Genomic DNA, 27,980 nt, shown 5'->3' with positions numbered 1-27,980 from the left:
AGTCGGTGGGTGATGTAGTTGGCATTGGTAAATTATTCCCATGGGACTCTGCTCAGGTACTGGGTTTGGATCTCAAATGTGGCCTTACCTGGGCATGGGTGGTGTGTTACTGCCTCTTCTGACAAACACAAAGAAGGCAGGAATGAGGCACTCTCCATCCATGTAGACATATGGTCTGCAGGGAGCCCAGCAGTTAGAGGTGGCTTCCCTGTGCAATGTGAGAGCTCCAAAGAGGATGGGCACTGCGTCCTACCTGCCCATACTGTGATCTCAGAATATATTTAGAGAAGAAGACTGAAGGTCATAGAGCAGCTAGGTTCTAAAATTCTAAAATGGGGCCGGGCGCGGTGGCTCACGCCTGTAATCCTAGCACTCTGGGAGGCCGAGGCGAGTGGATCGCTCGAGGTCAGGAGTTCGAGACCAGCCTGAGCAAGAGCGAGACCCCGTCTCTACTGAAAAGAGGAAGAAATTATCTGGTCAACTAAGATATATATAGAAAAAATTAGCCGGGCATGGTGGCGCATGCCTGTAGTCCCAGCTACTCGGGAGGCTGAGGCAGGAGGATCGCTTGAGCCCAGGAGTTTGAAGTTGCTGTGAGCTAGGCTGATGCCACGGAACTCACTCTAGCCCAGGCAACAAAGCGAGACTCTGTCTCAAAAAAAAAAAACAAACAAAAAAAGAAGGTAAAATTCTAGAATGGGCCCCATATCTTCAGACTCTTTGTCCACACTGATGCTTGGATTACACCACAGCACATCCAAATGCATTTGAGGGAAGGGAGGGAAACAGAAGTCATTTTAATGATTACTTGGGGAATGTTTATCTTGGAAAGAAGAAGCCGTGGGGTGGAATGGATGGAGGAACAAAGCTCTGGAGCTCTGTCTTGAGAAAGGGGGATTGTTAAAAGAGGACAGAACTGGGGTCCAGGGATGGGGGTCCTGAAGAGACACATTTCACTTCAGTAGAAGACAGAGCTTTTCGATGGCTGCAGCTTGCTACTGGGCAGTCTGGATGGCTGGTGGCCTCCCAACGTGGGGGATGGAGGGCCTTTAAGGTCTCTGCCCCGGCCTCTGTGATGCAGTGTGACTCTGAGGGCAAGTGCTGCTGACATTGTTCCAGGACTGCGGGCCCTGCCCCTGCCAAGCTTCCAGAGTTTTCTTGGGTGGTCATGAGCACTGGACAAGGCACAGGGTTTCTGGCTTCTACTTTTACCTACTCGAACAGAGTAGGGATGGAAATTGGGATGAAAAAGGGTCCTCTCTGTATTTAAAATCCCTTACTGTGTATCCGGTAAACTTCTTTTGGGCTCAGCCTGACTTCTTTATTTGGAATCTCATTCCATGACCTTGCAAAGCAGAGCTGGCACTGGAAAATCTGGGAATGCCCTGTTTGGTCTTGGGGGTTACTCCCAGGAGTTAGAGTTTCTGGGGCCAAGATGGAGCGAGTGAGCCAGCCTAGACCCCTGTCATTGGCTTCCAGGATTAGTGGGAGGGTAGGAAACTGCAATGAGGCTTTGGACTCTGTTGAGAGGTGGCAGACAGGATGAGGTGATGGGGACCTCAGCAGTGTGGACCAGGCACGAAAAGTTTGTTTAGTAAGGAATTGCTGAAGAAACCAGGGATGGAGAAAATAATAATACCTGCTACATAATGGTGTTGTGACGATTAAACGTATCAATATTTTTAAAGTATTTGGAACATGCCTGGCATGCAATAAATGCTTCTATTTGTTATATGGAATAAATAAACATGGTGGCCTCTGGAGCTGCACATCAGGAACAGAAGAAGCATGTGCAATGGTGGTTCACCCCTTTAAGGCATACTAATTTGCATACGTCACTGCTGTCTCTCAGAAGTAAAGAAAAAGATCGGTGCACAAGAGGAAGATGACACTGATTTAGCCTTCCAAAAAAAAAAAAAAGTACAAGTCCAAATTTTCTTTTATTATGAGTGTGATACTCATCTTGAAATATTTTTACATAGTCATTAGGTGTAACACACAGGCCATTTGGAAGGTTGGTTAGCATGTCATGATCCATCACATCAAGGGAGATTGCTAATTTTCCTCTCCTGGGCAGAATTTGGAATGGAAATTTTCCACCAACTCTGATCCCAAATGCAAAACTTTCTAAAGGAGAAAAAAGTAGGTCAGTTGACCCAGTTTCCTCTTAAGTTTTTACTTAAGCTCTTCCAACTAAGAAATAAAGGAATATTTTCCTTGTTTTTTTTTTAAGTGTGCACTGGCTATATGTTCTCAAAAAGGGATTACAAAGAAGAAGGAAATTATTTTTGTGTTAGAAAAGCATAGATGGTAGTGGTGTTCCCAAGATTTTAACTCTTTCTTTTCAGCTGTCTACAGTTCTGGTGCTTGCTCTACTTTCAAGCCCTGTACCTTGTATAGGGCTGTGTCTGTCTGGAGGTGCACAAAGGTACCTCTTGGATCAGTAGCATCCTTGGGTAGAGGACACGTGACCTTACACTGGTCCTCAGGCATGCTCTGGTCAGTATCTGTGGGGTGTGCTGGTTGGCTTTATCTGTGGGATCACACTGGCTTTTTATGTTTTAACTAATAATTTATTGAACATGTACTTTGTGCTGGCATTGTGTCAACAAAACATTGAACATCCAGTATTTACTCTTTATACAACTCTCTGGAATAGGTTATAATACTAGCAATTATGTACACCGTGTTTACAGTATGCTGGGCACCCTTCTGAATACTTCTTATATGTTAATTAATTAATTAATTAATTTTTTTTTTGAGACAGAGTCTCACTCTATTGCCCAGGCTAGAGTGCTGAGGTGTCAGCCTAGCTCACAGCAACCTCAAACTCCTGGGCTGAAGTGATCCTCCTGCCTCAGCCTCCAGTAGCTGGGACTACAGGCATGCGCCACCATGCCTGGCTAATTTTTTTTCTATATATATTCTTAGCTGTCCATATAATTTCTTTCTATTTTTAGTAGAGATGGGGTCTCGCTCTTGCTCAGGCTGGTCTTGAACTCCTGAACTCAAACACTCTGCCCGCCTTGGCCTCCCAGAGGGCTAGGATTACAGGCGTGAGCCACCTCGCCCAGCCTATGTTAATTTACTTAATCCTTATAACATCACTATGTACTTGCTACTAGCTTTAGCCCCATTTCGCAGATGAGGAAGCTGAGGCACAGAGAAGTGAAGCCACTTGCCCATGGTTGCCCTGTTAGTAAGCAGGGGAGGCGAGACTCAAACCCAGGTGATCTGGCTTCAGAGTCCATGCTCCTATCTGTGCAATGCAGCCTTGTTGCCATCCCACAGGTGAGGAAATACAGACCCTAAAGATTAAGTAGCTGCTCCAGGCACACAGTGCTCCAGAGGATCAGTTCCTTTCCAGTCCAGGATGTCTCTGTGAGGATGGGGAGATGGCTGTTTCTTTAGGAGACACCCAGCCTTTCTGGGCTGTGGGGCCAGCTGTTTTAACTGCCATGCCTATTCCTAACTGGGGCAAGTGTCTGTTCCTCCTGAGGCCAGTGCCACCCTCCCAGTGAATTCCTGAAGAATGCCATCTGAGTCTCCATACAGCCTGCAGAGCCCTTTTGCAATAAGTAGAGTAAAACAGGGAAGTATCAGTGTTTGGGATTGTTGAGTTACCTAGACAGGGGCATTAGGAAACAGGCTCCCTGGGTAAAGGCATTTAAATAGTTCATTTGTTGATCATGTGTGTTAAGCTTCTGTGGTGTGCTAAGTACAGGGCATAAGGTAATACACAAAGCCGATGACTTCTCTACCCTCATGGAACTTAACATTCACCTGTAAGTAACAGAAAAAATTCAAACTGATATAACCAAAAAGAGAATTTTTCAGCTTACAAGACTGAAAATCCCATACGTAGGTCCAGCTTCAGGCTTTTCTGGAACTAGGGAGCTTAAGCTTTTTAGCAACTGCCCTCTCTCCATCTTTCAGCTCTGTTGGTTTCCATGTTGTTTTCATTCTCAAGCAATGCATCCGGCTGAGGTTGCATGCCTGCATTCTCCTAGGTTCAAATCCTAGAAGAGAGCGCATGCTTTCCTCTCAACAGCCCCAGCATTAGCCCAGTAGTCTGCCTTGTTGGGTCTGGTTTGGTCACATGCCCACTCCTAAACCAATGGCTGTCGCCAGGGGGATGAGCTGTCTGATTGGCTAGGGCTGGGTCAGGTGACCATGCAGAATGGGTTTGGCAGATTCCACTCTATTGGAACTGCATAGACTGAGAGCAGGAAAGATCTCTGCCTGGAATCTGACCTTCCCAAAAGAAGGTCACAATTCCCTTGTCAGAAGACGGGTGAATGGTACTGGGCAGGCAAGACCAATCTGTGTGCACCATACAGAGGAAAATAACCTGGCTTCTGCAAGGCTGACACTAAGCAAACAATCATACCATACATTTATTTATCCAGTTGAGGTAGGTGTTACACAGGATCCTTGCACAGAAGTCATTTTGCTGGGTGGTGCCAGCCTCTCTCATGAACAGCGGCATTGGTGATCAGAACCTGGCACATCAGCTTGGAGCAGACATTCGTGGGCATGGATGTTGCCTCTTGTGCATAAATATATCTGGAACCAAGAAGCTCGTCCGGCGAAACCCTGTCTCAGCAGTTAGCCGTGGTTAAATTTCATTTGGAGTTATAAAAAATGAAGGCAGTTGAGCTCATTCATCACAATCTCTGTGGCTTTAGGATGCTTTGAGAAACGGTTGAGAAGGAAGAGCTTAATAATTCCAGCCTCCTTAATGATATCGTCTGGAAAGAATGGCAATAAGAAAGGAAAGTCGCAAAAATGAATGAGAAATAGCAGAGCGGTAATGGAGGAGTTGTCAGCCAGTGAGGCGTAGCTGCGGCGAAAGCGCTAAGAAATATGCACGTCAGATGAATTGAGACCCATAAAAAGCGAAACGTCGTGGCTGGCCTGCCTGCGTTTCTTTCTTTTCAGGGTGAAGCCCTAACAGAGAAATAAAAAGAGCTCATTTGGTTACTCAGGTTCAATTCAAGCTAATGATTTCCGGGAACCAAATGGAGGTGGAGGAGGGGCTGGGATAGTCACGGGTCTGCTTTGAGGATTTGCTAAGGTGTGAATTTATGTGTCTATTAGAGCAGAGCGTCTTCTGAAAGTATAAAGTGCCTTTCCTTTCCTGGGGCTGCCGCTGAGTAGCACCGGTGGAGTAAATGTTTTGACAGTGACTGTGAAGTTGGTGGTGGTGTTTGAGACCCAGCATGGAAGGGAATCCGGGAAGAGGACTGGAGGAGGTGTCAGGGAGGACGCACCATGGTTTGGGCGCAGGGTGCAGTAACAGGGGAGTAGGGTGCTGCAGGCCCCTCCTCAGTGGGGCCAGAGAGGCCACACACGCCTGCCAGTAAGAGTCACATGCTGGCGTAGGGACAGTGAAAGCAAAGCTGGACTCGTTTGCCAGGCCAGCATTCATCGTCCCCTCTGCATTCTCTGCCTTCTCACCTTTACTCGCTGCAGTCTGTAACCAAGGGGAAGAGAGTGGCTGCCCTGAAGGACCTCTGTCCCCTGATCACTCCCTGTCCTATTCTTCCAGAAGCCCAACAGGGGGCACTGTAGTTAGTTGGGTGGCCTTAGGTGCTTGGTCCCTGCTGAGGCAGGCTCAGGTGCATCCCTCCTTAGTCCCCATCAAGGGCCCCAGTCTGGATGCTGGGCTTCTGTCTCAGTTTCCTGATTACAGCTCTGTTCACTTCTGCCACTGACCCTTGAACCGTGTGGCTTAGGCTGGGGCCCGGCTGGGGTTGTGCACTGCCAGGCTGCAGCAGCCACTATGGTCACAGCATCCATCAGTCCCCTGGCATTGTTTCACTTAATACGGCCAATAACTTTGAGTGATGCCAATGTGAGTACATGTTACCATGGAAGAGATTTACCTGTTTAAGATCAGGCCATAAGTGGCAGAGACAAGATTGGAAACTCAGATTTGTTTGGCTTTAGCACTATCTTTCAATAGGACAGTATACTTCATCTCCCAGTTCTCAGGGAGGCATCTCTCTGAACTGGAAAGACTTCTGCCCTGGAGTCCGAGCACAATTTCTATTTGCAGATGTTTGCAACTAGTCCTCACTCTCTGTATCAGGCTCCTCTGGGTATAACCTCTGACAAAACTAGACCTCTGGGCATTGCTTCTTGAATCCTGGTCGGCCTTAAAATCTGCAGCTCAGGAACAGCCGAGAGGCTGCAGTAGGCTTCCTGGCTGCATCCTCATGTTTGTGCTACAAGCACAGCGGCCCTGGGGGTGGAGCTGGTTACCTAATCCACCCTTGCCCACACATTCCTCCAGGATGGGATGTGGGTTGTATGTGGGCAAAACAGGCTGCTGGCAGTCTAACAGGAGTGCGAGCCTTGTGTGTGTGACTGACATTTGAAAGAATGCTGCACCTCTGTGCTGGCTCTGCCTCTTACTAGCTGCGAGACTCCAGTAAGTAATTCAATCTCTCTTAGCCTAATTTTCAACTCTACAAAACTCGGAGAATAGAAGTACCTACCTCAAAGGATTATTATGAGAATTGAATGATCTAGTGTTTATGAGTCTTAGCACAGTGGTAGGCATAATGCCAGCATTCCATAAATGCTAGTTCTGGGATTATATTTTTAATTGATTAATGATTTATTCAACACTATTTATTGAGGTCCTAACTTCCAGACACTGTTTTAGACATGAAGATGTAGTAGGGGAAAAAAAAAAAGATAAAATTCTTGCTCTCATAGATCTTATGTTTGTAAAATTGTGATAATTTTTGTATAAACTATTGTGGAAGGCATGTTTCTTGCATAAATTATATCACACATTATAGTATTATTGTTCTACTTTTTTTTCCTAATGTATCAACACTTTTTAGAGATTTCTGGTCTGTGTCCATGCCAATGGTTCTCAACAGGGTCCTTGTGCTCCTAGCACATTTGACAATATCTGGAGACATATTTGGTTGTTGCAGCTGGGAAGTGCTTTTGGCCTCGGTGGGGTAGAGGCCAAAGATGCTGCTAAACATCTTCCAGTGCACAGAACTGCCCCCGCCCCTCACAGCAAGCAATAAGGGGCCAAAAATGTTGACAGTGCCCAAGTTGAGAAACTCTGGTCTATGTTTATATTTGCTTCCTTTTTTTTTTTTTTTTTTTGGAGACAGAGTCTCGCTCTTTTGCCCTGGCTAGAGTGCTGTGGCATCTCAGCACTCACAGCACTCAGGCTCACAGCAACCTCAAACTCCTGGGCTTAAGCAATCCTTCTGCCTCAGCCTCCCAAGTAGCTGGGACTACAGGCATGCGCCACCATGCCCAGCTAATTTTTTTCTATATATTTTTAGTTGTCCAGATAATTTCTTTCTATATTTTTAGTAGAGACGGGGTCTTGCTCTTGCTCAGGCTGGTCTCGAACTCCTGACCTCGAGCGATCCTCCCACCTCAGCCTCTCAGAGTGCTAGGATTATAGGCGTGAGCCACCGTGCCCAGCCTATGTTTATATTTGTATCTGTATCTTCTTCAGACTTTTTAATTGTTGCTACAAGGGTGTGCAACAGATGAAACTTCTTATTAACTTGTTTTTATAAGTGATCTCATCTTACTCTGGGCCTCTATTTCCTGTTAATGATTAAAGAAAAACCCTTAAAATTTCTAATTAAAGATAATCCCATGTCCTCTGGTATAAAAGTCTCTTTCAGTGTAACTACTAACACGTGTAGGATATTTAGTGTATACAGTGTAAATAGTTATATTACATTAGATATTTATTTTATTTTATTTATTTATTTTTTGAGACAGAGTCTCACTCTGCTGCCCAGGCTAGAGTGCTGTGGTGTCAGCCTAGCTCACAGCAACCTCAAACTCCTGGGCTTAAGCGATCCTCCTGCCTCAGCCTCCCGAGTAGCTGGGACTACAGGCATGCGCCACTATGCCCGGCTAATTTTTTCTATATATATTTTTAGTTGTCGATATAATTGTTTTCTCTTTTTAGTAGAGATGGGTCTTGCTCTTGCTCAGGCTGGTCTCAAACTCCTGAGCTCAAACGATCCACCTGCCTCGGCCTCCCAGAGTGCTAGGATTACAGGCGTGAGGCACCGTGCCGAGCCACATTAGATATTTATTAATATTATGTTTGTAGGCACTGTGCTAAGGACATTCATGCATTAACTTAATTAATTCTCAAACAACTTTAAGATGTAGGAATTATTATCATACCATTTAATAGATGAGGGCACCAAATTAGGTTTCAGAGAAGTTTAAGTAACCTGCCCAAGGCCACCTATGGAACAAGTCCCTAGGCTGTGATTTGAGTCCGTGCTCTTGATCACTGCTCCAAACGTGCATCCAGCATCCCAGGCACGGAAGATATAAAGATGATAAGGAATCGTATCAGTTCAGGTCTTCTGGGAAGCAGAATTGCAAAGATTGAGTGGTGGAAGGGCCAGTGAAGGACAAAGGGAGGAGGCTGCAGGATAAGGCGGGGAGGGTCTTCAGAATGTGGTGCAGGTCTGGCACCTCTGGAGAGGGAAGAAGGACAATTGCATAACCCGAGACTGCCCTGGAGTGCAGCTCAGAGGAAATCTTGGTTGGGCTAGTGGGGAGGCCCAGTGCAAAGATCACTGGCTAGAGGAGACCCACCTTGGGCAGGAGTGGCAGTTCTGGTACCCACTGCGGGGAGCAGCCTGGGGAGAGCCTGCCTCTACTGCGGATGCTGAAGGACACGATGCTGCTCCCGGCAACAGGGCTCTCTGGAAGGGAGGCCTGGCAGCATCTCCCATGGCTGCCACAGCCCCAAGCCTTGAGCAGTTCACAGCCTGTTTAATTCATCTAGGTAGCATCTGGGTAGGATGTTGTGAAAACCTGAAGGTGGGATATCCAGTGCAGGCTCCCGGGATAGAAATGATTTCCCGATCAGTTGAGCAGGTTCAAGGTTGAATAAAGGGACCCTGCCAGGGGGGCTCGTTGGGCAGAGCAGGGGATTGACTTGCAGCACCCCCCACCCCCATTCAAGCTGTGGGCTTTGCTGTTTGGGCCCAGAGAGGCGTCTTTTTCTAATTCAACCACTTAGAGAGTCATCTTTTTCAAACTTGCACAGAGGTAGAGTGTAGGCTACCAGCAGCAGGTGATTCCTGGGAGAGAGGAGGAGTCAGTCTTCAAAGGGGAGTCGGGGCCAGCTGGGGCAAAGGGCGCTGGGAGGGAGGATGAGGCTTCACCCAAGGAAGGCCCATGGGGAGCAGCCGGAATGGTGCGTGAGCTGGTGGATAACCCTGGAGAGGCAGGTGTGGGGGCGCAGGGAGCCGGTGTCCACTGTGCCTGAGGCTGGGCTCTGCTGGGCGCCAGTGGGAAGCCGCTCAAGGGTTTTACGTGGGGGAGAGACAGGACATGGCCATTTTGGTGTTACTGGTCATTTTTGGGTATCATAAAGTGAAGTCCTCTTCAAGTTTGACTGTTAGTCTCCCACCCTCTCTAGCAGTCTCCTCTCCAGTCCCCAGCCCTGCTGTACTTCAGCTTGAGGTGCTTGGAGTAGGGACGGGGGTGACCTCCTCTGGTCCTTCTTCGTCCCAGCCTCCAGCCCGGCCTCTGTCCCCTTACCTCCCTAGTGTTCTACTTCTGTAGCTTGACTGGGAGGGGGTAGCTGGCTTGATTGCCTCCTGATTGTCCTGGGCAAGGAGGAAATGGGTGGTCCCCGATTGTGTTGACTGTCTTTAAAAGGTGGAGCCTTTGACAGTGTGGTTGCCTCTGTGCCTTCTGCTTTGGGCACAAGGAAAGTCCCCGTGCTTTGGGTAGGAGAGCAGTGGGAGGGGAGTCTGACTGCAGGTTCATGTGGGAGTGGCATCGGGGATTCAGGTGGGGAGAAGTCAGGTGTGCAGTGCCTCTCAGGGTCATGGTGACGAGCAGCCCGGCTGGTTCCGTCCGTCTGCTCGCCACTGATGGTGAACGTAAAGGGCACACGAGCGGGTGTGCAAAGGGACGATGCATTGCGATTCACCTCTCCCCTAGAATAACAGGTAATAGGATCCGACATTTCCACAGCTATTCCCAGTGTATAAAAAGATTTTGAATTCTTTTTCTGACTTGAAAGTCATAATGTGCCTTTGAAGTAGATGGGTTATGACCATCTAAATGTCAAAGGACACTGGAGAAGTTGAGGGCTTGGCTGAGGATCCCATGGCCAGGTAAGGGCAGAGTTGGGGAATGAATCCAGGGCTTCTGACTTCCTCTTCTCTTCCCACCTGCTGACTCCAGATCTGATCTACCAAACACACCGCTCTCCCACATTACCCAGATGACGGCAGCTCCCTAAAAGCATTTCAGGGCATTGCCACTGGCATATCAACAACTCCAAGGCCAAATCTGACTTCCATATTGTGATGAAACCACATCGCAAAGGACTGCAAAACCTTAGAAAGTTTTGTTGAGCTGAAGTGAAGCTTAATTCTGTGCCCCATTAAGAAACGTTTTGCCTGGTGTCCACAGGTATTTGGAGGAAGTCCTTTTACTTTTTAAGGGAAAATCCTGTCTTCAGGTGCTCATTTATGGTTCCAGGGAGCTAAGTGAGGCAGCCGGCAGCAGTCATTCTGGTCACTGCAGCAGGACTCTCAGGGCTTCCCACAGGGCAGTACCGGTGACTTGTATTTGTAATCAATTGATACTGTAATCCAGGTCATTACTAATTCCTTGCTTATCCGATTAATTCAAATCAGGGTGGCTTTATTTGGAGAGGAACGTGTGCTCAGTTCAGGTCCTAGTGGGAACGCTGCGCCCAGGTTCGCAGCTGGCTGCTCCCGCCGTGGAAGGAGCATGTGCTGGCCGCCCTGAGCCCTTCCCTTCCTGACACCTGGGACCCCACGGACAGGACGGCGTGTGCACTGAGCCACAGGGGGAGGGCTGGGGAGGGGTCGGGGAGGGTGTGGAGGGGGCTGCAGAACCTGCGGACTTTTTTTTTCTTTTTTAAACCAGGGATTATTAGCCGAGAAAACGCAGAAGACCTCCTGGAGAACATGACCGAGGGAGCCTTTCTGGTCCGGGTCAGTGAGAAAATCTGGGGTTACACCCTCTCCTACCGCCTGCAGAAGGGGTTCAAGCACTTTCTTGTGGATGCCTCTGGGGATTTTTACAGCTTCCTGGGAGTGGACCCCAATCGCCACGCGACGCTCACAGATCTCGTCGATTTCCATAAGGTATCCGTCCCTCCGAGGGGTGCTGGCTGAAACTGGCAGACACTTGAGCTGAAGAGAGAGCCAAGGCCAGCGCAGCGAGGCTGCGGGCTCTAAGCCACAGCCGGAGGGGCACAGAGATACAGAGCCTCAGGGCCAGGGTAGAAGAGGCTGGGGATTGTGGAGACCAGGCCCTGGAGCCACGTTCTTCTCTCTGGCTCATCCTCTGGGGCATGTGCCTGGCCCCCAGGCCTCTTCCCCCCCTCGAGTGCCTGAGCGCCCTCTACTTTCAACAGGAGGATTTGGCTGATCAGCCTCTCTCCAAGCCCAGGTGTCACACCTCAGCTCAGTCCCAGGAATGTCCCTCTCATGAACATCAAGCCAGGCTTCTGGGAGTTGACCTAACTGAAGAATTTCGGGAGGCAGAGTGGCGGCAGCCCAGGGTCCAACATCTACCTGTGCTTTGCGGGTGTAGAAAGGTTCACAGAAGGATTTGACCATTTCACTGGACTTTTACTCCAAGAGGATTTGTATTGCTTTATCTTCCTCTCTTCCTGGATGTCCCCAGGGCTCCAGAGACAGCTCTTAACTTGACCTTATGAGTAAAGCCCATAGAAAATCACCCAATCACAAATACCTGCATACTGAGTACTGCCCAGAAAATTGGACCAACCAGGATCAAGGTAGATTTCCACTTCTGTAGCCTTCTAACAACCAGAGGAAAGAGAAGGGGAGGGCATGCGTGGGCTTAGTGCTCTCTGTCAAGCACTAAGCCTCGTGCTCTGCATTCATGTTCTTACTTAACCTTCCCAGTAGCTCTGTGAGGGAGGCATGTTAGCCCCATTGCACAGATCAGGGAACCAAGGCTAAGTTTCCGTGGCTGGTACCAGCGAGGACCAGGGGTTAAGGTTCATGCTGTCTGCCTCTAAAGTGCGCGCTTTTCCCACTAAACCACTTTGTTTTGCTTTCCCTGTACCATATAAGCTGAGTTAGCAGTGATGAGCTCCGTGTTCCTGGACGTGTTTCAAGCAAAGGGTAAACGTCCATCTCTCAGGACAGGTTCCTATATGGAAAGGCCAGACCAAATGTTTTTTGAAGGTCTTTATTCTCTTCCAAATCTAAGCTTTAGAGACTGACAATTTCATTTCTAACACATTTCTTTAGAGATATATCATCTGTGTCCATCTGGAGATCTGGTGGTCAGCTTTTATAAATTAAAATTTTAATTACCCAATTAATTCATGATTACATTTTAAGAAAAATCAAATACAGTACAAAGTGAGAGGCTTATTCATTCCAAATCCCCATTTCCATTGTCCACCTTGAAGTATTAATCTGCCATGTATCTGTCTGAGTTTTTCCTGGGCAGTAACATAGAAACTTACATGCTTAAGGAAATACATAGTTTTGTTATTTTTCATATAAGTTGCATGATTCTTTACATATAGCTGGACAACTTGATTTTTTACTTGCTAAATAAATCATTGAATATAATTTTAAAAAGCATGGTCCCCGGGATCAGGCTGCTGAATTTTAAATCCCAGCTTCATTACTGTGTGTGACTTTGGGCAACTACTCAGACTTTTGCACCTCAGTTTCCTCCTCAGTAAGAAGAGTTTAATAATAGCACTTACCTCTTCACGGCCCTATGAGGTTTCAATGAGATATCACTGTTTAAAGTGATGAAAAAATATACTTGACATTTGTAAATTACCAGGATGTGTTGGCTATTATTAAAATATGTCTATGAGATCTTTCCATGTCAATACTGCATCAATCCTTATAAATGCCCCGTGGTATTCCCGGGGTGGATGTATATTACAGTTAATTACCCATTCCCTTCTTGCTATTCACTTGTCTGGCTTCCAGTTTTCCATGATCACAAACAATGCTGTGGAGACTTTCCTGTATATGTCACTATCGATGCATGTGCAATATTTCTCTAGGATGGGTCCCTCAGACTGGAATTGCTACAGAGAAGAGTATGTGCATTTTAATTAGAATAGATCTGCCAGATTGCCCTTCAAAAATGTGGTGCCAATTCAGGCCCCTGCCAACTCTATATGAGGCTGTTTCCTCAGACTGCTGCCAACACCGGGGCCTATCAGTCATTTAATTTTTTTCATCAGACGGGCAGACACTGAATCTCACTGTAGTTTAACTTGCATTTCTCTGCTGACCACTGACGCTGAGGAGCTTTTCATGTGTTTAATGGCCACTCAGATTTCTTCTTCTGTGAATCATCCATTCATATCGTTTGTCCATTTTTCTATTAAGATGTCTCTTTCTTACTGATGTGACATTTCTTTCAGCAACTAAATTGCCCTTTAGTTATGTCCATTCTGTTACTCAGTTCTTCTGGTGAAATTTTTCTTTTTAATTTAAATGCTTTTCATGTCTGTGTTCTTTAATTGGTTCTTTTTCTTTTTTTTTTTTTTTTAATAACGGCCCATTCTTATTCCATGGATGACTTTTCTTCTTCTTCTTTTTTTTGAGAGAGACAGACTGACTCATTGACTTGCTGACTAACTGACGTTCTCTCCAACTTATCTTCTTATTCCACGGAGGGGATTAATGCACATCTCTTAAAGGCTCCTTTTCTTTGTTTTATATTTATAGACTTGGTGTTTCCTTGGGAATCATTTCTATTGTTGAGTTTGGCATCTTTCTTTTATGGCTATGATTTTCCTTAAATGTTTATGGATTTGGGGCTATGTGGTGATCTTCCGTTTCTAAATATCCTGTTTGTCTATGAGTGGACAGAGTTTCTGTTTCCCAAATCCAGTCTCTTCATGCTGTAGGGCTTAGAGTTGACCGTGAGTGGTTGATGTTTTAGGCGTGGGAACCTTTGAACTTTTTGGATCTCTTTGGCCACCCGGGAAGCTGTGTGCTTCTCCTCATTTCCTGAGCTGCCTGAGGCAAACACCTGCCTAGAGTTCCCCAACCTGTCCCCACCTCACACTGGCCCCTGCCCCACGCCCCACACTGATTCCTCTGATAATCCCATCCTGCACGACTTTTGTTTTTTAGGGATTCTTTAACCTTTTTCACTTTGTTGATGGCATTATTTTCCAGTAATTTTATGGATTTTTTATTTCTTTTTAAAGGCAGATTTTTTTCCTGCCATTTCTAGAAATTTGAGTGAAGGGGAGGCAGATGCATGCTCTTTGTCTTTCTGTCTTAAACCAGTCTCTCTCTGGTAGACGTTTATTTCTCTTTCTTGATTATAAGTAAATTTTCCTTTTTTTCCCCTTTTAGGAGGAAATCATCACTGTTTCAGGGGGAGAGTTGCTGCAGGAACCCTGTGGACAGAGGGACAGCCCGCCAGACTACCACCTGTTGTTTGAATGATTTCTTTTTCTCCTGATCAGTTGGATTCCTTTGGGAACCCTCTTTTTGAACTCAGCTTAAGAACTTGCCAGCTCGAATCCTTGTGGACTCCTGGAAGATCCATCGCCGTTCAGAGGAACAAGTAGACTAGTATGTCTCAAGTGACATGAAGTATTTGGTATATGTGCTGCTGGTCTCACCCCAGTGCTCAGTACTAATAGCTGATGCAACTCTTTCACAAAGAGTTTAGCTGTAACCTTGGAAGATAAAGCCCACTTGCTGCGGCTACCCTAAACTGAGCTCCTAGAGTGCATGGATCACGTTTTAATAATCCAAAATAATTCCAGTGCCGAACCTTGAATTTAACATGGTTAAACTTTGGTAGATATTCAATAAATGTTTGTTGAATGAATGTACTTCTAAAAGTTTTCCAACACCAAATCAGTTTCTAGTAAGGCATTTCCTACTCGTCACTATTTATAAAATCATAGACATAATAGAAGAGAGGTTGTAAAGGATTTCTGTGGTGGACATAGATGCTGCATCTTTCATAATATTCATTACTACCTTCATAGATATTATCATTGGACTTACTTAAGGTCCCTGAGCCCCAGCTGCCAGGACTGGTGATTGATACTGTCCTGCCTTCTGTATTTAACCTCTTGTTCTGCCACTCTCCTCTGTCTTTGAATCATATTTTGGACATAGTTTTGCAACATTGAAGCAGTGGTTTCATATATTCCTACAGATGGACCTGGGGTGAATTACAAATCCAAGAATGGTTTTTAGACATAAAGCCTCTGCTCTCTAGGATGGGGCCCTCTGTGTGCAGGTTACTCAAATGATTAACTCTGTCCTCATTGTCCCTTGGATTTTGATTTTACTGTCCACTTAATCTGAGCATGTTCCTCATGTTAGCAGAAAGACTCTCTCTCTCAATAACTCCTCAGTAACTCTCCGGGATGGTATCTATTTGTGCGTACTCACGTTCTACGTTTATGGGGATATAAATGGAGGCAGCATATTAATATGATGGGAAGATTATAGTGTCTACAGTCAAAAAGATTGGGGTTCAAACCCCACCCTGGAACTTACTAGCATGCTAATGCTTGCAGCATTATGTTTGGTGTGAGGAAAAGGATGAATGGGCTCTGGGGATGTCAGGGAACTGGTTTGCTTTACTTGGTAGCTGTGTCAAACATCTATGCTCTGCTTGTTCCTTGGATCCTTGGCTGTATGTTTCCCACCAGCCACCACCACTGTCACTGATTGTGCACAGGCTCTGCTCTTCTCGCTGTCTTGATCAGCCTCATGTGAGCATAAGCCAATGGTACCTTGCCACATGCCTCATTTCCTGTAGCTACAGAGGCATAAGACAGAGAGCTGGGAAGTTAATGCCCCATGCAGTAATAAACCTTAGATCAATGGGAGTGAGAGGCTGGTAGATGAATTCCTCTCCCTTCTCTCTCCTGGAGGAACTGTTCTGTGAGGCAGCTCTTCATGTGGTCTTTTAGAAGACAGTCTTGCAAGATCCAGTGACGACGAGTCATGATGAAACCAAGCAGTGACCTGGTCAGTGTGACCCCTATTTGTTCTTCCTACTTCTCTGCCTCACCCCCTCTCTCTCCTGCTCTTCTGGGATTGAACTCCTGGGTGAAGTAGCAGCACATAAGCTTCTGCCACAGGGGAACCCAAGATAAGGACTATCATACAAATGTGTTCAATAATAATAATTTTGCAGCCTGGCTCTGTCGCCTGCCTCCTGTCTGCCTGTCTCACTGAATGCACAAAATGACGTGATGGAGGGGACCTGCTTTTTGAACTCTAAAGTGCCTTAAAACTGTAACCAATTAGTAAAATGACCTTATTTCTATTACAACTCAGAGGAACCAAATTTTAGTTTTGGTTCTGCTACTTACCAATTATATGACTTTGTTCAAGTCATTTAACTCCTGTAAACCTCGGTATAACTGAAAAGAGAATTTTCTGTATGGCCATCACGGGTTTTTTTGACAGGTCAGTTAAACGGTAAATATGCAAGCTCCGTCCCAATGAAAGGTGTTGCTAGAAGCCACCGCAATAATAGCAACAACGATTTCGTGCTTAGCAGTGATGTGTTTGGGGATATGGTGTGATGATTTTCAAGGTGTTGGAAGAAACTTCTGTTCCAAGAACCAGCATCAGCTTTGAAAGCAAACCAAGATGGGTTGAGGCCCTGAGTCCCTGGGTTGTTGTTCCTGTCACCCCTAATTAATATGTGAAAGGCAACAGCTGAGTTTTCCATGCCTAACACATTTATTTCATTTTATTTGGGGCCTGCACTTCCTGCATGTCTCATATATTTTAGGTTTTACCTGGCTTTAAAATAAATCCCTTGTAAGTTGTCCTGCAAATGAAATTACTGTCTGGAAAACTGCAATTTCATCTTGAGAGTTTTATTATGCTAATAAATGTCAGGATTCTCAAATAAAGGAATTGCCTTTTTTTTTTTTTTTCCTGAGCCCTACAAATATAATGAAAAACAGTCACTCGGGTACAAGACTCAGCAGGGGAAAAATTTACAATCTATAACTAGAAAGAGAAGTTGTAAAAAACACTATGCAACTTAATGGAAGATAAATTTCAAGGAATGAAAGGGCAGCTTGGGGTACAGACTCAAGGAGATCCTGCGTGGCAGAGATAATCTTAGGGCACGTCTAAGGGGCATGAGCTGAGACAGACTATGGAGGGTGGACCTTGGAAGGGAAAGAAACCTGGGCTGGAAGACTTGGGAGCCTGGGGAGTTTGTCCTTGTGTACCCTTGAAACTTTCATTATCCTCGGGACTAAATTGTGATGCTAGATAAGTTTCTCTGTTCTTTGGGCTACGGTTTCTTCTGGGCAGAGCATAAGCTTTGCCTATTTCAGAGAGTGGCTCTGAAAATAACTCAAGCTATTCTAATAGTAATGATAAACATTATTGTAAACTCTGTGTGTATGTGTGTGTGAATTCTCACAACCATGCTTGAGAGAGACAATGCTTTCTTTCATCTCTACCTTGCACTTGGGGAAACTGAGGCACAGAAAGGTTCAGAACTGGCCGGGCGTGGTGGCTCACGCCTGTAATCCTAGCACTCTGGGAGGCTGAGGCAGGAGGATCCCTTGAGGTCAGGAGTTCGAGACCAGCCTGAGCAAGAGTGAGACCCCGTCTCTACTAAAGATAGAAAGAAATGATTTGGACAGCTAAAAAAATATATATAAAAAAATATTAGCCGAGCATGGTGACGCATGCCTGTAGTCCCAGCTACTCAGGAGGCTGGGGCAGAAGGATTGCTTGAGCCTAGGAGTTTGAGGTTGCTGTGAGCTAGGCTGACGCCACGGCACTCTAGCCTGGGCAACAGAGTGAGACTCTGTCTCAAAAAAAAAAAAAAAAAGGAAAGGTTCAGAACTTTCCCAGGTTCACTTCTCTGGGAAGTTGTAGCAAGCAAATTGGTCTGGCTTCACAGTCTGCATGGACCTTAAACCAGGGTAAACAAACACATGGTGATCGTTGTTAAAAATGCAGATTCTTCTTCAGAGGATCTGGGGTTGGGTTTGAGGTTCTGTATTTCCAACAAGCTCCTGGATGCTGGGCCGCGTTTGGAGCCACCAGCCTTTAAAACAGGGATCAGAAAATTATAGCTGCAGGACAAATTCGGCTGGCTCCCTGTGTTTCCACAGCCTGAGAGATAAGAATGGTTTTTATGTTTTTAAATGGTTGGAAAAAATTAAAAAGAAGAATAATATTTTATGATCTGTAAAAATTACACTAAAATCAAATTTTGGTGTTCACAATAAAGTTTTATTGGAATACAGCCACACTCATTTGTTTACACGTTGTCTTTTGCTGTGTATGGCCCATAAGGCCTAAAACACTGACTATTCGGCCCTTCATAGAAAAAGTTTGTTGGTTCCTGCTTTAAATTATGGTGCATATGTTAGGAATTATTTTGCTTCTTTCTCTGCTTTGTCTAAATCTACTCTTAAAGGAGGTTCTAACATCATCATTTATACTCAAATAAATCTAAGTGAATGCGTTAAATTTTCTAATAGTGTTCCATTTAAATTTTGAATCTTATCTCTAGTATTCTCGATTTTTTTCCCTGTGAAAGGATTCGAAACAACTGTAAGCAAATAGTACCACAATTATGTAGATACTTCACATGGGCATAGGATCTTCACTTCCTAGAATTTATTCTTACTTCCTACACATAACTGTGTGTGCATACGTTTTGCCCTTCAATCTGGGAGGTGTGGAAATCAGGCAGTGCCATATTTGTCTGTGTATTTTCGGGTGCCTGGAACAGTCGAGCTTGTGAAATTGTATTTATTATTAGCTGCAAGTGGATTGTGCATATCTCAAAGGCTTGCTCTAACCTTTAGGGAGCCCCTGTGATAGATATGTCCAGGCTGAGTATTCTGGCTGCTTTGGGTTGGAATGTTGATTCTACTACTACTTTTCGTTAAGAGGAATAAACAAGCAAACAAACCAATGAGATTGAGAAAGTAGAAACTCGCTCTGCTGACAGCTAGTCTGAGATGGAGGAACTGAGAATTGAAACAGAAATCACATCTTGCAAATCTGTTCTGTGACTCGGAAAAGAGATAAATGGAGCCAAGCCATAGCATGCCAGAGACACTGTCTAAACACAAACTCTCAGCCAGCAAATGCAAACCCACATGTTGTAGATAAGACATCAGACAAACTGATCAAACAGTAATTCCATATGACTTTTTTAAAAAAATTGTAATACAATGTACATAACATAACATTTACTATTTTCAGTGTACAGTTCATTGGCATTAAGTACATTCATATTATTGTGCAACCATCACCACCACCCATCTGCAGAACTCTTTTCGTCTTGCAAAATTGAAACTCTGTACCCATTAAACAATAACTCTTCATTCCTCCTCTTCCCTCAGCCCCTGGCAACCACCATTCTACTTTCCTGTGTCTATGAATGTGACTACTCTAGGTACCTCAGAAACGTGGAATCACATAGTATTTGTCTCTTTGTGACTGGCTTATTTCACTTTGCATAATGTCCTCAAGGTTCATGTATGTTGTAGCATGTGTGGGAACTTCCTGCCTTTTGAGGCTGATTACTATTCCGTTGTATATGTGTACCACATTTTATTTATCCATTTATCTGTGGATGGACACTTGGATTGCTTCTGCCTTTTGGCTATTGTGAATAATGCAGTTCTGAACATGGGTGTATATCTCATGACTTTTGTTCTAAAGATAAAATCATTGATTGTTCCAGCAGCTCCCTTGTTTCTTGATTCTGACCAATCCCTGCCAAGGACATCTAACTCCAGCTCCCCGATCTCAGTAAGTACCTTTTCCTAACTTTTGCCTTTTGATGTTCCCTGATTACTCTGGTGTACATTCTCCCCTGCTGCAATGAGCTAACCCTAACTTGGGCTATGTGTGTATTCCTGGTAGACTTCAGCTGATGGGCTTTACAAAAGATGTTATCTGTGAAGCGTGGTCCCCATGATAGACACTCAGTGAGATTCAATGTCTTCTTTCCACTGACCGTGCTGAGCAGCAGCTGTGACAGTCCTTCCTGTGAGTGGTGTCTTGTGTGCTTTTATATCCTCATCTCAGAGGATGAGCTCATGGACTTGCTGGGCTTATAAGCTCATCCCCTAGAGACTTACGTGGAGGATAGTGAAAAAGTACAGCCAGAGACAGACCCCAAAATGACTGTGCCAGCTGCTGTTTTGGCAGGAACTTTCTTACCCTGGAGGCACCCAGTGTCAGAGGTCTGGCGACCAGAGGGACCCCTAGAGGGAAGCTGAGAGGGAGGAGGCTGAGGGAGCACCCCTCCTCTGTAGAATGAGGAGGTGAGCAGATAGCAGAGCTTGTTCATGGTGGACCCTTGGCCCATTCGCCACGAGGCCTCTGCCCTGTGTGGACACCCCTCCTGCTTCCCCACCCCAGGTAGGAAGGAATAGCAAAGTGTAGGAGGAAGAGAGATTCTTTGGGGGTCATCAATATAAATCTGAATGTAAATGGCAGAAGAGTAGAAGAGGTTTCCAGGAAGAGGAAACAATTGGCATAAGCAAAGATCTGGAGGCATGGAAGTGTGCCTCTGTGTGTGTGTGTGTGTGTGTGTGTGTGTGTGTGTGTGTGTATGTACGGTCAAGGACAAAGAGCTTTACATACGATTCTCAGGGGTCATGCAGAATAAGATGTGGTGTGTGTGTGTGTGTGTGTGTGTGTGTGTGTGTGTGTGTGTATGAATATAGGCCTGAAATGGGCCCACAAGCACATCATCCTCTACGCCTCCCTATCACACACACTAAACATTTGCACAACCAAATTCTTCATAAGGGACACATTCTATGCAAATTCTTAGCCATGAGCCACAGGTCTTGGACACTCCTGCAACCTATGGGGCAAGAGCAATTTGTACCAATAACTTGGGTTTTTGCCAGAAATTTAGCCTAGACTTTACATAACTTGGTTTGCTCCTCATATATCCTTTCCTGGCTCTTTTAATCAATGTTGTATACCACTAACTAGCTTTTATGTCCTTATGCTGGCATGGTTCTCGTTAATTTCCCTCTTATTCTTACATTTTCATGGGTTTTTATATTTGGTTTATTCTGATTGGCCGCAGTGATTGCTTTTCATCCTGTTGTTACCAATTCATTTTTCCCTGGGCAGCTGCAGTGCAATTTGAAAAGGGGGAGAACCCAACCCCTTATGTGAGGCGTGTGCATACTTTCCAGCCTCGCACGTCTGCTGCTAGCTGATTATTGAACAGAATCACAGAAAGTTCTTTCGGTAATTAAGCCTCTTCCCCTATTTCTAGTTTCTAATGAGTTATGAAAAGCAAGGAAACCTATGGCAAACAAAACAAACAGAATGACAAAATATTACACTGATATAAAAAATTAATACTCCAATATATAACTAAATTCATAAAAAATTCTGTTCTAGTAGCCTAGAGTCTGACTCTGGCACATTATTTTGGGAACAAATCAGACACCTCCCTAGTCTGCCTAACAAAACATCGTTTCCCATTAACAGCTTAGCAATTTGTTCAAGAGGCATGGAATCCCTGAAAGAATGAGCCATCGGAAACTAATTAATGACACTCTGCATTAGAAACATTCTTAACCTTATGAGCAGGCACTAACTCATAGCTGAAACAGAAATGTAAAATCATTTAAGGAGCAACTTAGCCTTTATTACTTAGTATATACCAAGGGAGGAATACTGTGTGTTAAAAGCATTTACCTGACACATATAGAAAGGGTACAGCCCAGGCTGGTAGCGGCAGCACACACAGCCGTTAAAGAGAAAATGTCAGAATTCACAATAGAGATTTATGTTCTCAATTAAGCAATTCAATTATTGGTTTAAGGGAGGCACCATTTCTCAAACAAGTTTAAAAGCCCCTGAACACTAATTTTTAACCAATTGTACTCAAAAGTACAATGGCACCTCAAAAAGGAGAAAAAGTTCAAGACACATTTCATAGACTCTTAAACTTTTTCTCTTGTCTCTGTTTCTGACTTCCTTAGATGGAATCGTTCTTCTGTCCCATTGGATAGCAATTTGTCTTCTTCCACAGACACCTGAGAATGGCTGGGAAGAGAAGATCCAGGGGCTGTTGGTGTCTGTACTAGTCAGGTCCCTTGAGAGAAGAAGAGGGAGCCTCAAAAAAGGGTCATGTGGGGAGGGTTCATTTACAAAGGTGAGGGCACAGGGGAGCCACCGTGGAAAATGCAGGGACCTGGGGATTAGTAGCATCCTTGCCTTCCCCTGCTAGCCCGTAACAACTAAGGAGAGAGCAGCGCAGGAAGAGAAGAAAGATGCACGTAGAGTTGACCATTTTGGAAGGGTGGGGAAGGACTGTGTCCAGGGGCAGAGGCAGCCCAAGGCAACCTTGCAAGGAGGCAGCCAGGCAATGAATAAATACCCCAGCCTCACCCTCTTCCTTCCTTCTAATCTCTGCTGGGCTCCCCATTGGTGGAACCAGCCTAAAGCCAGAGGGTTTGGAACTCTTGGAGTAATCCATGCGGGTCAGCCCTCCAAGGTGGAGAAGGACAAGGAATACATCTGGAGGGGCAAACTTAGTCCTGTGGTGTTTCTGTAGGAGATATAGGGAAAAGAAAGTTTTTCCTACTGGCACATGTAACACATGCCACTGAACACTGCACCTCTGGTCACCAAAATATGTGAAGATTTCTCCCTACCGAAAATCTATTCTCCAGCAGATACCAGCTGGATATCCTACAACTGAATTCAGACACTGTCTAGCTGGAATGAGATCCAGACCCCCACAGGTTAAAGTCTCAGCCCCACAGGCCTGCCCCCACTGCAGAAGCCAGTCACAAACCCCAGATTGTCACCTGTATTTCTGACCCATCAGCTACAAATCAGAATTCCTATGCCCGCCTCCTCAGGTTTGATTAACCCTCTAGGACAGCTCCCAGAACTCCAGGCAGCACTGACTTCCATTTTCCTGTTTGTTATGAGGTATATTAGGAACAGCCAGATGGAAGAGATGCATAGGGCAAGTCATGTGGGAGGGGGTGCAGTCCTTCCATGCGCTCTCTGGGGGTGCCACCCTCCAGGCACCTCCATGTGTCTGGCAATCCGGAAGCTCTCTGAGCCTCCTCCTTTTGGATTTTTACGAAGGCATCGTTAAGTAGGCGTGACTGATTACCTCACAGGCCATGGGTGATCAACTCAACCCTCAGTCCCTCCCCTCTCCCCACAGTCAGGGGGTGGGCCTGAAAGTTCTAACTCTCCAATCACATGGTTGGTTCTGCTGACAACCAGCCCCCAGCCTGAGCCTGTCAAGGGGCTCGTCAAGAGTTGCTCCATGAGAACAAAAGATGCTCCTGTCACCCAGGAATTTACTAAGGTCTGCGGAGCTCTGTGTCCAGAACCCTGATCAGAGACCAAATATGAGAACAAAAGATTCTCTCAGCATCTCTGTCTAGAAGGGCTTAGGAGCACTGTCTCAGGAACCAGGGGCAGAAACTACATATGTATTTATTATTATATCATAATATCACAGTGTTCTAGCCTGTCCTGCCAACCCTGAGTCTTCCTGGACACTCAGATAGTGTCTCTGCCTATTCCCCCGTCTCATCCACCACGGTCAGCTTGCCAGGCCCCTCGCAGTGGCTGTTAAGGAGCGTCTTCGTCCCTGCTTGCAAGGTAGAAGCCATAGCTCAGTACCAAACCTCTGGCATTTAAACTTTGCAGTGGGGTCTCAGTGTCACACCATGAGGTGACCCTCACCCTTCCCTCCATACCTGAGGAGACAGACCACATGGCAGTGGCTCCTGGGCCCTGGAATGGCAGCTGCTGCACCCTTTGTGACACCTCTTTTGTGTGCTGCTTAGGATCACGTTCCTACCGTCCCCGTTGGTTTTACTTTTAGCAACGAATCCACTGTAGCTGCACTTCTGTCCTGGATGTGACCTTTGAACAGTCTCTAATTAAAGGTTGATGCCATTTCTTCCACCTTTCTCCACCCTCCCCATGCAGTAGATTCTTTCCTTTTTGGTGTCTCCAAAGTCACAATAGACAATAGACAATAGACAAGGACTCCATGGAAGTGACCTCACTGAGTGCTCTCATCTTGGCCTCCCTAGAGGTTATTCATCTGAGCCTGTGGTTCAGGGCTCCTGTGTGAGTCTTTTCAGGCTGCGGGCCGGGGCTCTGATGCTGGGAGAGCATGTAGACCTTAGGTCCCACCCCCAGGCAGCTCTGTCCAGTTGCTCCATGCAGTTGTTTTATGGTTCTGCAGAACTAGGGGACAGCCATTGAAAATGGCTGCTGTCATTGCCTCACTGGCTAATCAGGGCATGAGATGAAACTACCAGGGTGATTTCTGGCAAATTAGAAGGGAGAGAGGAAATTAACTGTGGTGGGGACTTCCCTCTAAGTCTGATATGGCTGCATCGAAATTTTGCAAACACGGAAGGACAGAAAACAAACTAGCAAAGAGGTAAAAGATCTTCAGTTGTTTTCTTTATGTCTGTCCATTGCAGGATTAGATGCCAGGAATGAACAGGAAGATCTAAAGCAGTTTTCAATTGTACTCACATTAGAATAATCCCAACAAACAAACAACCTCTGTGTTTCTGAGGGTCAGTGCCCCCTCCATGGGCACAGGACAGTGTGCAGTGCTGTCTTTATGGGGGTGATGGTATTTAATCTTCATAAAGGAGGAAGCTGTGTAAGAAATGCAACTTTAATTTTTTTTTGTAATCGAACCCACTTTATATCAAGGTCCCTTCTGCTGAGACTAAAATTTGATTATATTTTAGTTAAAATCAGTCACTTTGCACTCTCTTCTTCCTAGGGTGGATTCACAGCATTGGAGTATTCATGACTTATCTTGGCAGGTGACAAGGCTGGTGGTGTCTACCTTTTAGGAGATGTTACATTCTACTCAACATCCACAGATCTTTGGGGTCTCTCCTTTTGCCCTGATGGAGCCTGGCAGAGGCTCCTGCCTAGTTCTCAGCCATAGGGTTCATACTGGCCACCGATAGTCTTGCCCTAGCTTCAAAGAGCAACCGGTTTGCTCTTGTGCAAAGCCATGCGGGAAAGGGCGTGTCTGCTTTCTGGGCTCTCACATCCAGATGTGCAGGGACTTCCTTGGGAGAACAGGGCTCTGCTGCTGGGAGAACACACAGACTTTGGGTCCCATTATGACCTGCCTTGGGTCCATCTTCCTGGGTACGTCCATGTGGCTTCCCTACTCTGCTTTTCCGAGTCTTGTGACTCGGGGGACATGAGAAGGTTTGCTGTGGGCTCTCAGACCCCAGCCACGCTGGGTGTGCCACGCCTCCCTCAGGGCTCAGCCTGCAGGGATCCAGGGTGTGGGCTCCACTGGGGCTGCTCGATGGAATATGACTGTCTTGTTTTCCTGTCCAGTCCTTTCCCCCTTGCCAACTTGGAGGGTCTCTGTCTAGTCCAAGGGTCACAGTGGGCAAGGTTGAACTGGTTTGGTCTAATTTGTGGTCTTGTAAATAGTTCTCTTGTACTTGGACTGCAGCCTGCTAACTTAAAGCCAAACCACATTGGTAATTGTGAAGCTGAGAGATGAGTATTTGGTGGCTCTTTGTACTATATACCTTATTTCTACTTGTGTATATGTTTGAAATTTTCTATGTTTCAAACAGGTTTGAAAAATTTTTCAGAAAAGGCAAGAATTTGATATATGGATTCTCTGGTTTCCTTGTGAAAACACCCCTAATGGGTGCTTCCTATCTATAATTCTGAATGAGAAAGGGTCTCAGGGGCAAAAATTAAAGGAGTGTGTATGCATGTGTCTGTGTGTGTGTGTGTGTGTGTGTGTGTGTGTGTGTTTGTGTTGTATCTGTGTCTGTGTGTCTGTGTCATATCTCTGTGCTTTGTGTGTCTATGTGTCTGTGTTTGTCTGTGTGTCTGTATGTCTATGCATGTGTCTGTGTGTGTCTGTCTGTCTGTGTGTGTACCTGCATGTGTCCGTGTGTCTGTGTGCCATAACAGCCCCAGTGGAGCACCAGAGCAGACCCCTCCTCTTGCCCCAGCCCAGCCCCTGCCCTGGGTCCCTGCCTTGCCCTTGCTGACTGTTCAGGGTCCCGAGGGAATTGTCCCGAATCCCTCACATCCTTGATTTAGACCTTGGCTCTGGCGTTTCCTGTGGAGGCCGTGCTCCATTCCCTCTTCTCCAGGGCCCCCTTGAGTCCTGCCTGCTCTGTCCCCCGCCCCTGCCCCATGCCGCTTGCAGCACTCCCCCCCCCCCACCGTGACCGTGGGCTGTCTCGGCTCCAGGACCAGGGCCCTTCGGAAAGCCCCCGGGATCGATTGCTGGTCGGGGCAGGCAAACATTCAGAACTTTGTGCCGTCTCCTCACCAGGCCTGTATTCCTCACGCCTTTGGGGTTCCGAGCCCCCAGCCTGAGTGTCCTCTGACGCCATCACCACACTGTGCCAAACCACGATGCGCCGGTGCTTTCAGAGTGACAAGGGCCTCTGGAGAGAGAACAAGCTGAGGGACGAGAGGCGCGTCCCAGGGCCACGGCCCTGCGGCATTAGCGCTCCTGAGAGGCAGCCTGAGCCCAAGGTGAACAGGACGCCTTGCCGGTCATCCGCAGTGCCAGGGTGGGAGGACCTGCCGGTGGCATCAGGGACACGCTGGTGTTGCAGTCCACGTCTGAGGTTGCCGCAGGTTCCCTCTGGCTCGGGGGAGTCAGTCCTTTGTTGGATCCGGGCTCCAGCGGATTGGATGAGGCCCCTCACCTTGCGAAGGCTGATCTGTTTTACTCAATTGGGATGTTAATCTCATCCAAAAACACCCCCACAGAAACGTCCAGAATAATGTTTGCCCACACATCTGAGCACTGCGGCCCGGGCAATTGACCCACACGGTTTAACCGTCACGCGGCCCTGAAACCCCGCGGCCAGCGCTGGTGTGAAGCATTGACCCACATATGACGCGCCTGAGGCAGGGTGGCCTTAAGCAGGGCTCGTGGTCCCCTCTCTTGGTGGTCTGCCGCACTCCTGGGGCTCCCCTCTGTGCCTCAGCCTCAAAGGACCTGGATCTTTTTAGCATCCCCAAACAGGCCTTTGCCAAATCTGTCCCCTTTGCTTCCTCGCTGTAAGATGAGAGCGGGGCACTGGATTCCTCCGGGGCTCCCTGGGGAAGCGCATCTGTCCCTCAGCGGCTTCCCTGTGCCCGCAGGCGCAGGGCGGCGAGCGCCCCAGCCATCCGCCCGTGTCCTTTGGCTATTTTATGTGACGGCTGAGCCGCTCACATTAGCTCCAGCTTCTGTCCTCTCCCCAGAGGGACGGGAAGTTGCAGCCCTGCTGCGACCGAGAGCTCCAGAGCTCGGTCATCGCTCTGCAGGCCAGCGCTCATTCAGCGGGGACAGGGAGGCCACCGGAGCCTTCCTATGACAAGGGGCCTGTGACCTCGGAAGTCCTGGCGGAACTCGCAAGGCAGTAGAGAATGTAAAGCCAGGCTGGAGTGCGCTGCCGCTTGCCCGCTTGCCTCCGGGTCTGCACTTGTCCCTGTCGCCATGTTACACCTGGAAAACGTGTGCCCCGTGCGGCCAGCTTGTGCTCCCTCTGGGGACATGTCCTGGATGCCTGCTAAGCTCCTGGACTGATCTGGGTGCCGGGCACAGGGGCGGGTCAGACACAGGCGGCGCTGGCGGGGCTGGCGGGGCTGGTGGGGCCACTGGAGCAGACGGTGTCATCACCCTGCCCATCCCCAGGAGCCCGCTGTGCCATCACTGCTGTCGACCTCGCGCTTTCCATGCCTCGTGCCTGCTGCCCTCTGTCGCACTGCGCTAGGGCGACTGGAGCCGCTTCAAGGAGGTGTCTCAGAGTTTGTGTTCCCACCCTGCTCCAGCCCTGGCCTGTCAGGTGTGGGGTATGGAAGCCCCGCCCTTTGCCCTGGGACAATTCCGACGTGTAGTTTATACTTCTGAGCTCCCCGGCATGGGGGTGGAGGTGAGCCCGAGGC

At 46.9% G+C, this 27,980-nt stretch overlaps 1 protein-coding gene across 2 annotated transcripts in view; it reads left to right on the top strand.

The window, feature by feature from the left end:
• Nucleotides 1-14,618, top strand: part of SH2D4B (SH2 domain containing 4B) — a 72,547-nt gene extending 57,929 nt beyond the window's left edge. Inside the window, exons 7-8 of one of the 2 annotated variants that reach the window (XM_045568444.1) lie at nt 10,936-11,156; nt 14,391-14,618. In XM_045568444.1, the coding sequence (XP_045424400.1) occupies nt 10,936-11,156; nt 14,391-14,483 (314 nt within the window). In that variant the 3' untranslated portion in view covers nt 14,484-14,618. The remainder of the gene's footprint in view (nt 1-10,935; nt 11,157-14,390) is intronic. The other variant, XM_045568445.1, reaches the window with a different exon arrangement.
• Nucleotides 14,619-27,980: the final 13,362 nt, after the last annotated feature.

Source organism: Lemur catta, chromosome 14, assembly GCF_020740605.2.
Source record: "Lemur catta isolate mLemCat1 chromosome 14, mLemCat1.pri, whole genome shotgun sequence".
NCBI lineage: Eukaryota > Metazoa > Chordata > Mammalia > Primates > Lemuridae > Lemur > Lemur catta.
The sequence above is the reverse complement of the archived record's forward strand: the minus strand, read 5'-3'. Positions and strand labels throughout refer to the sequence as shown.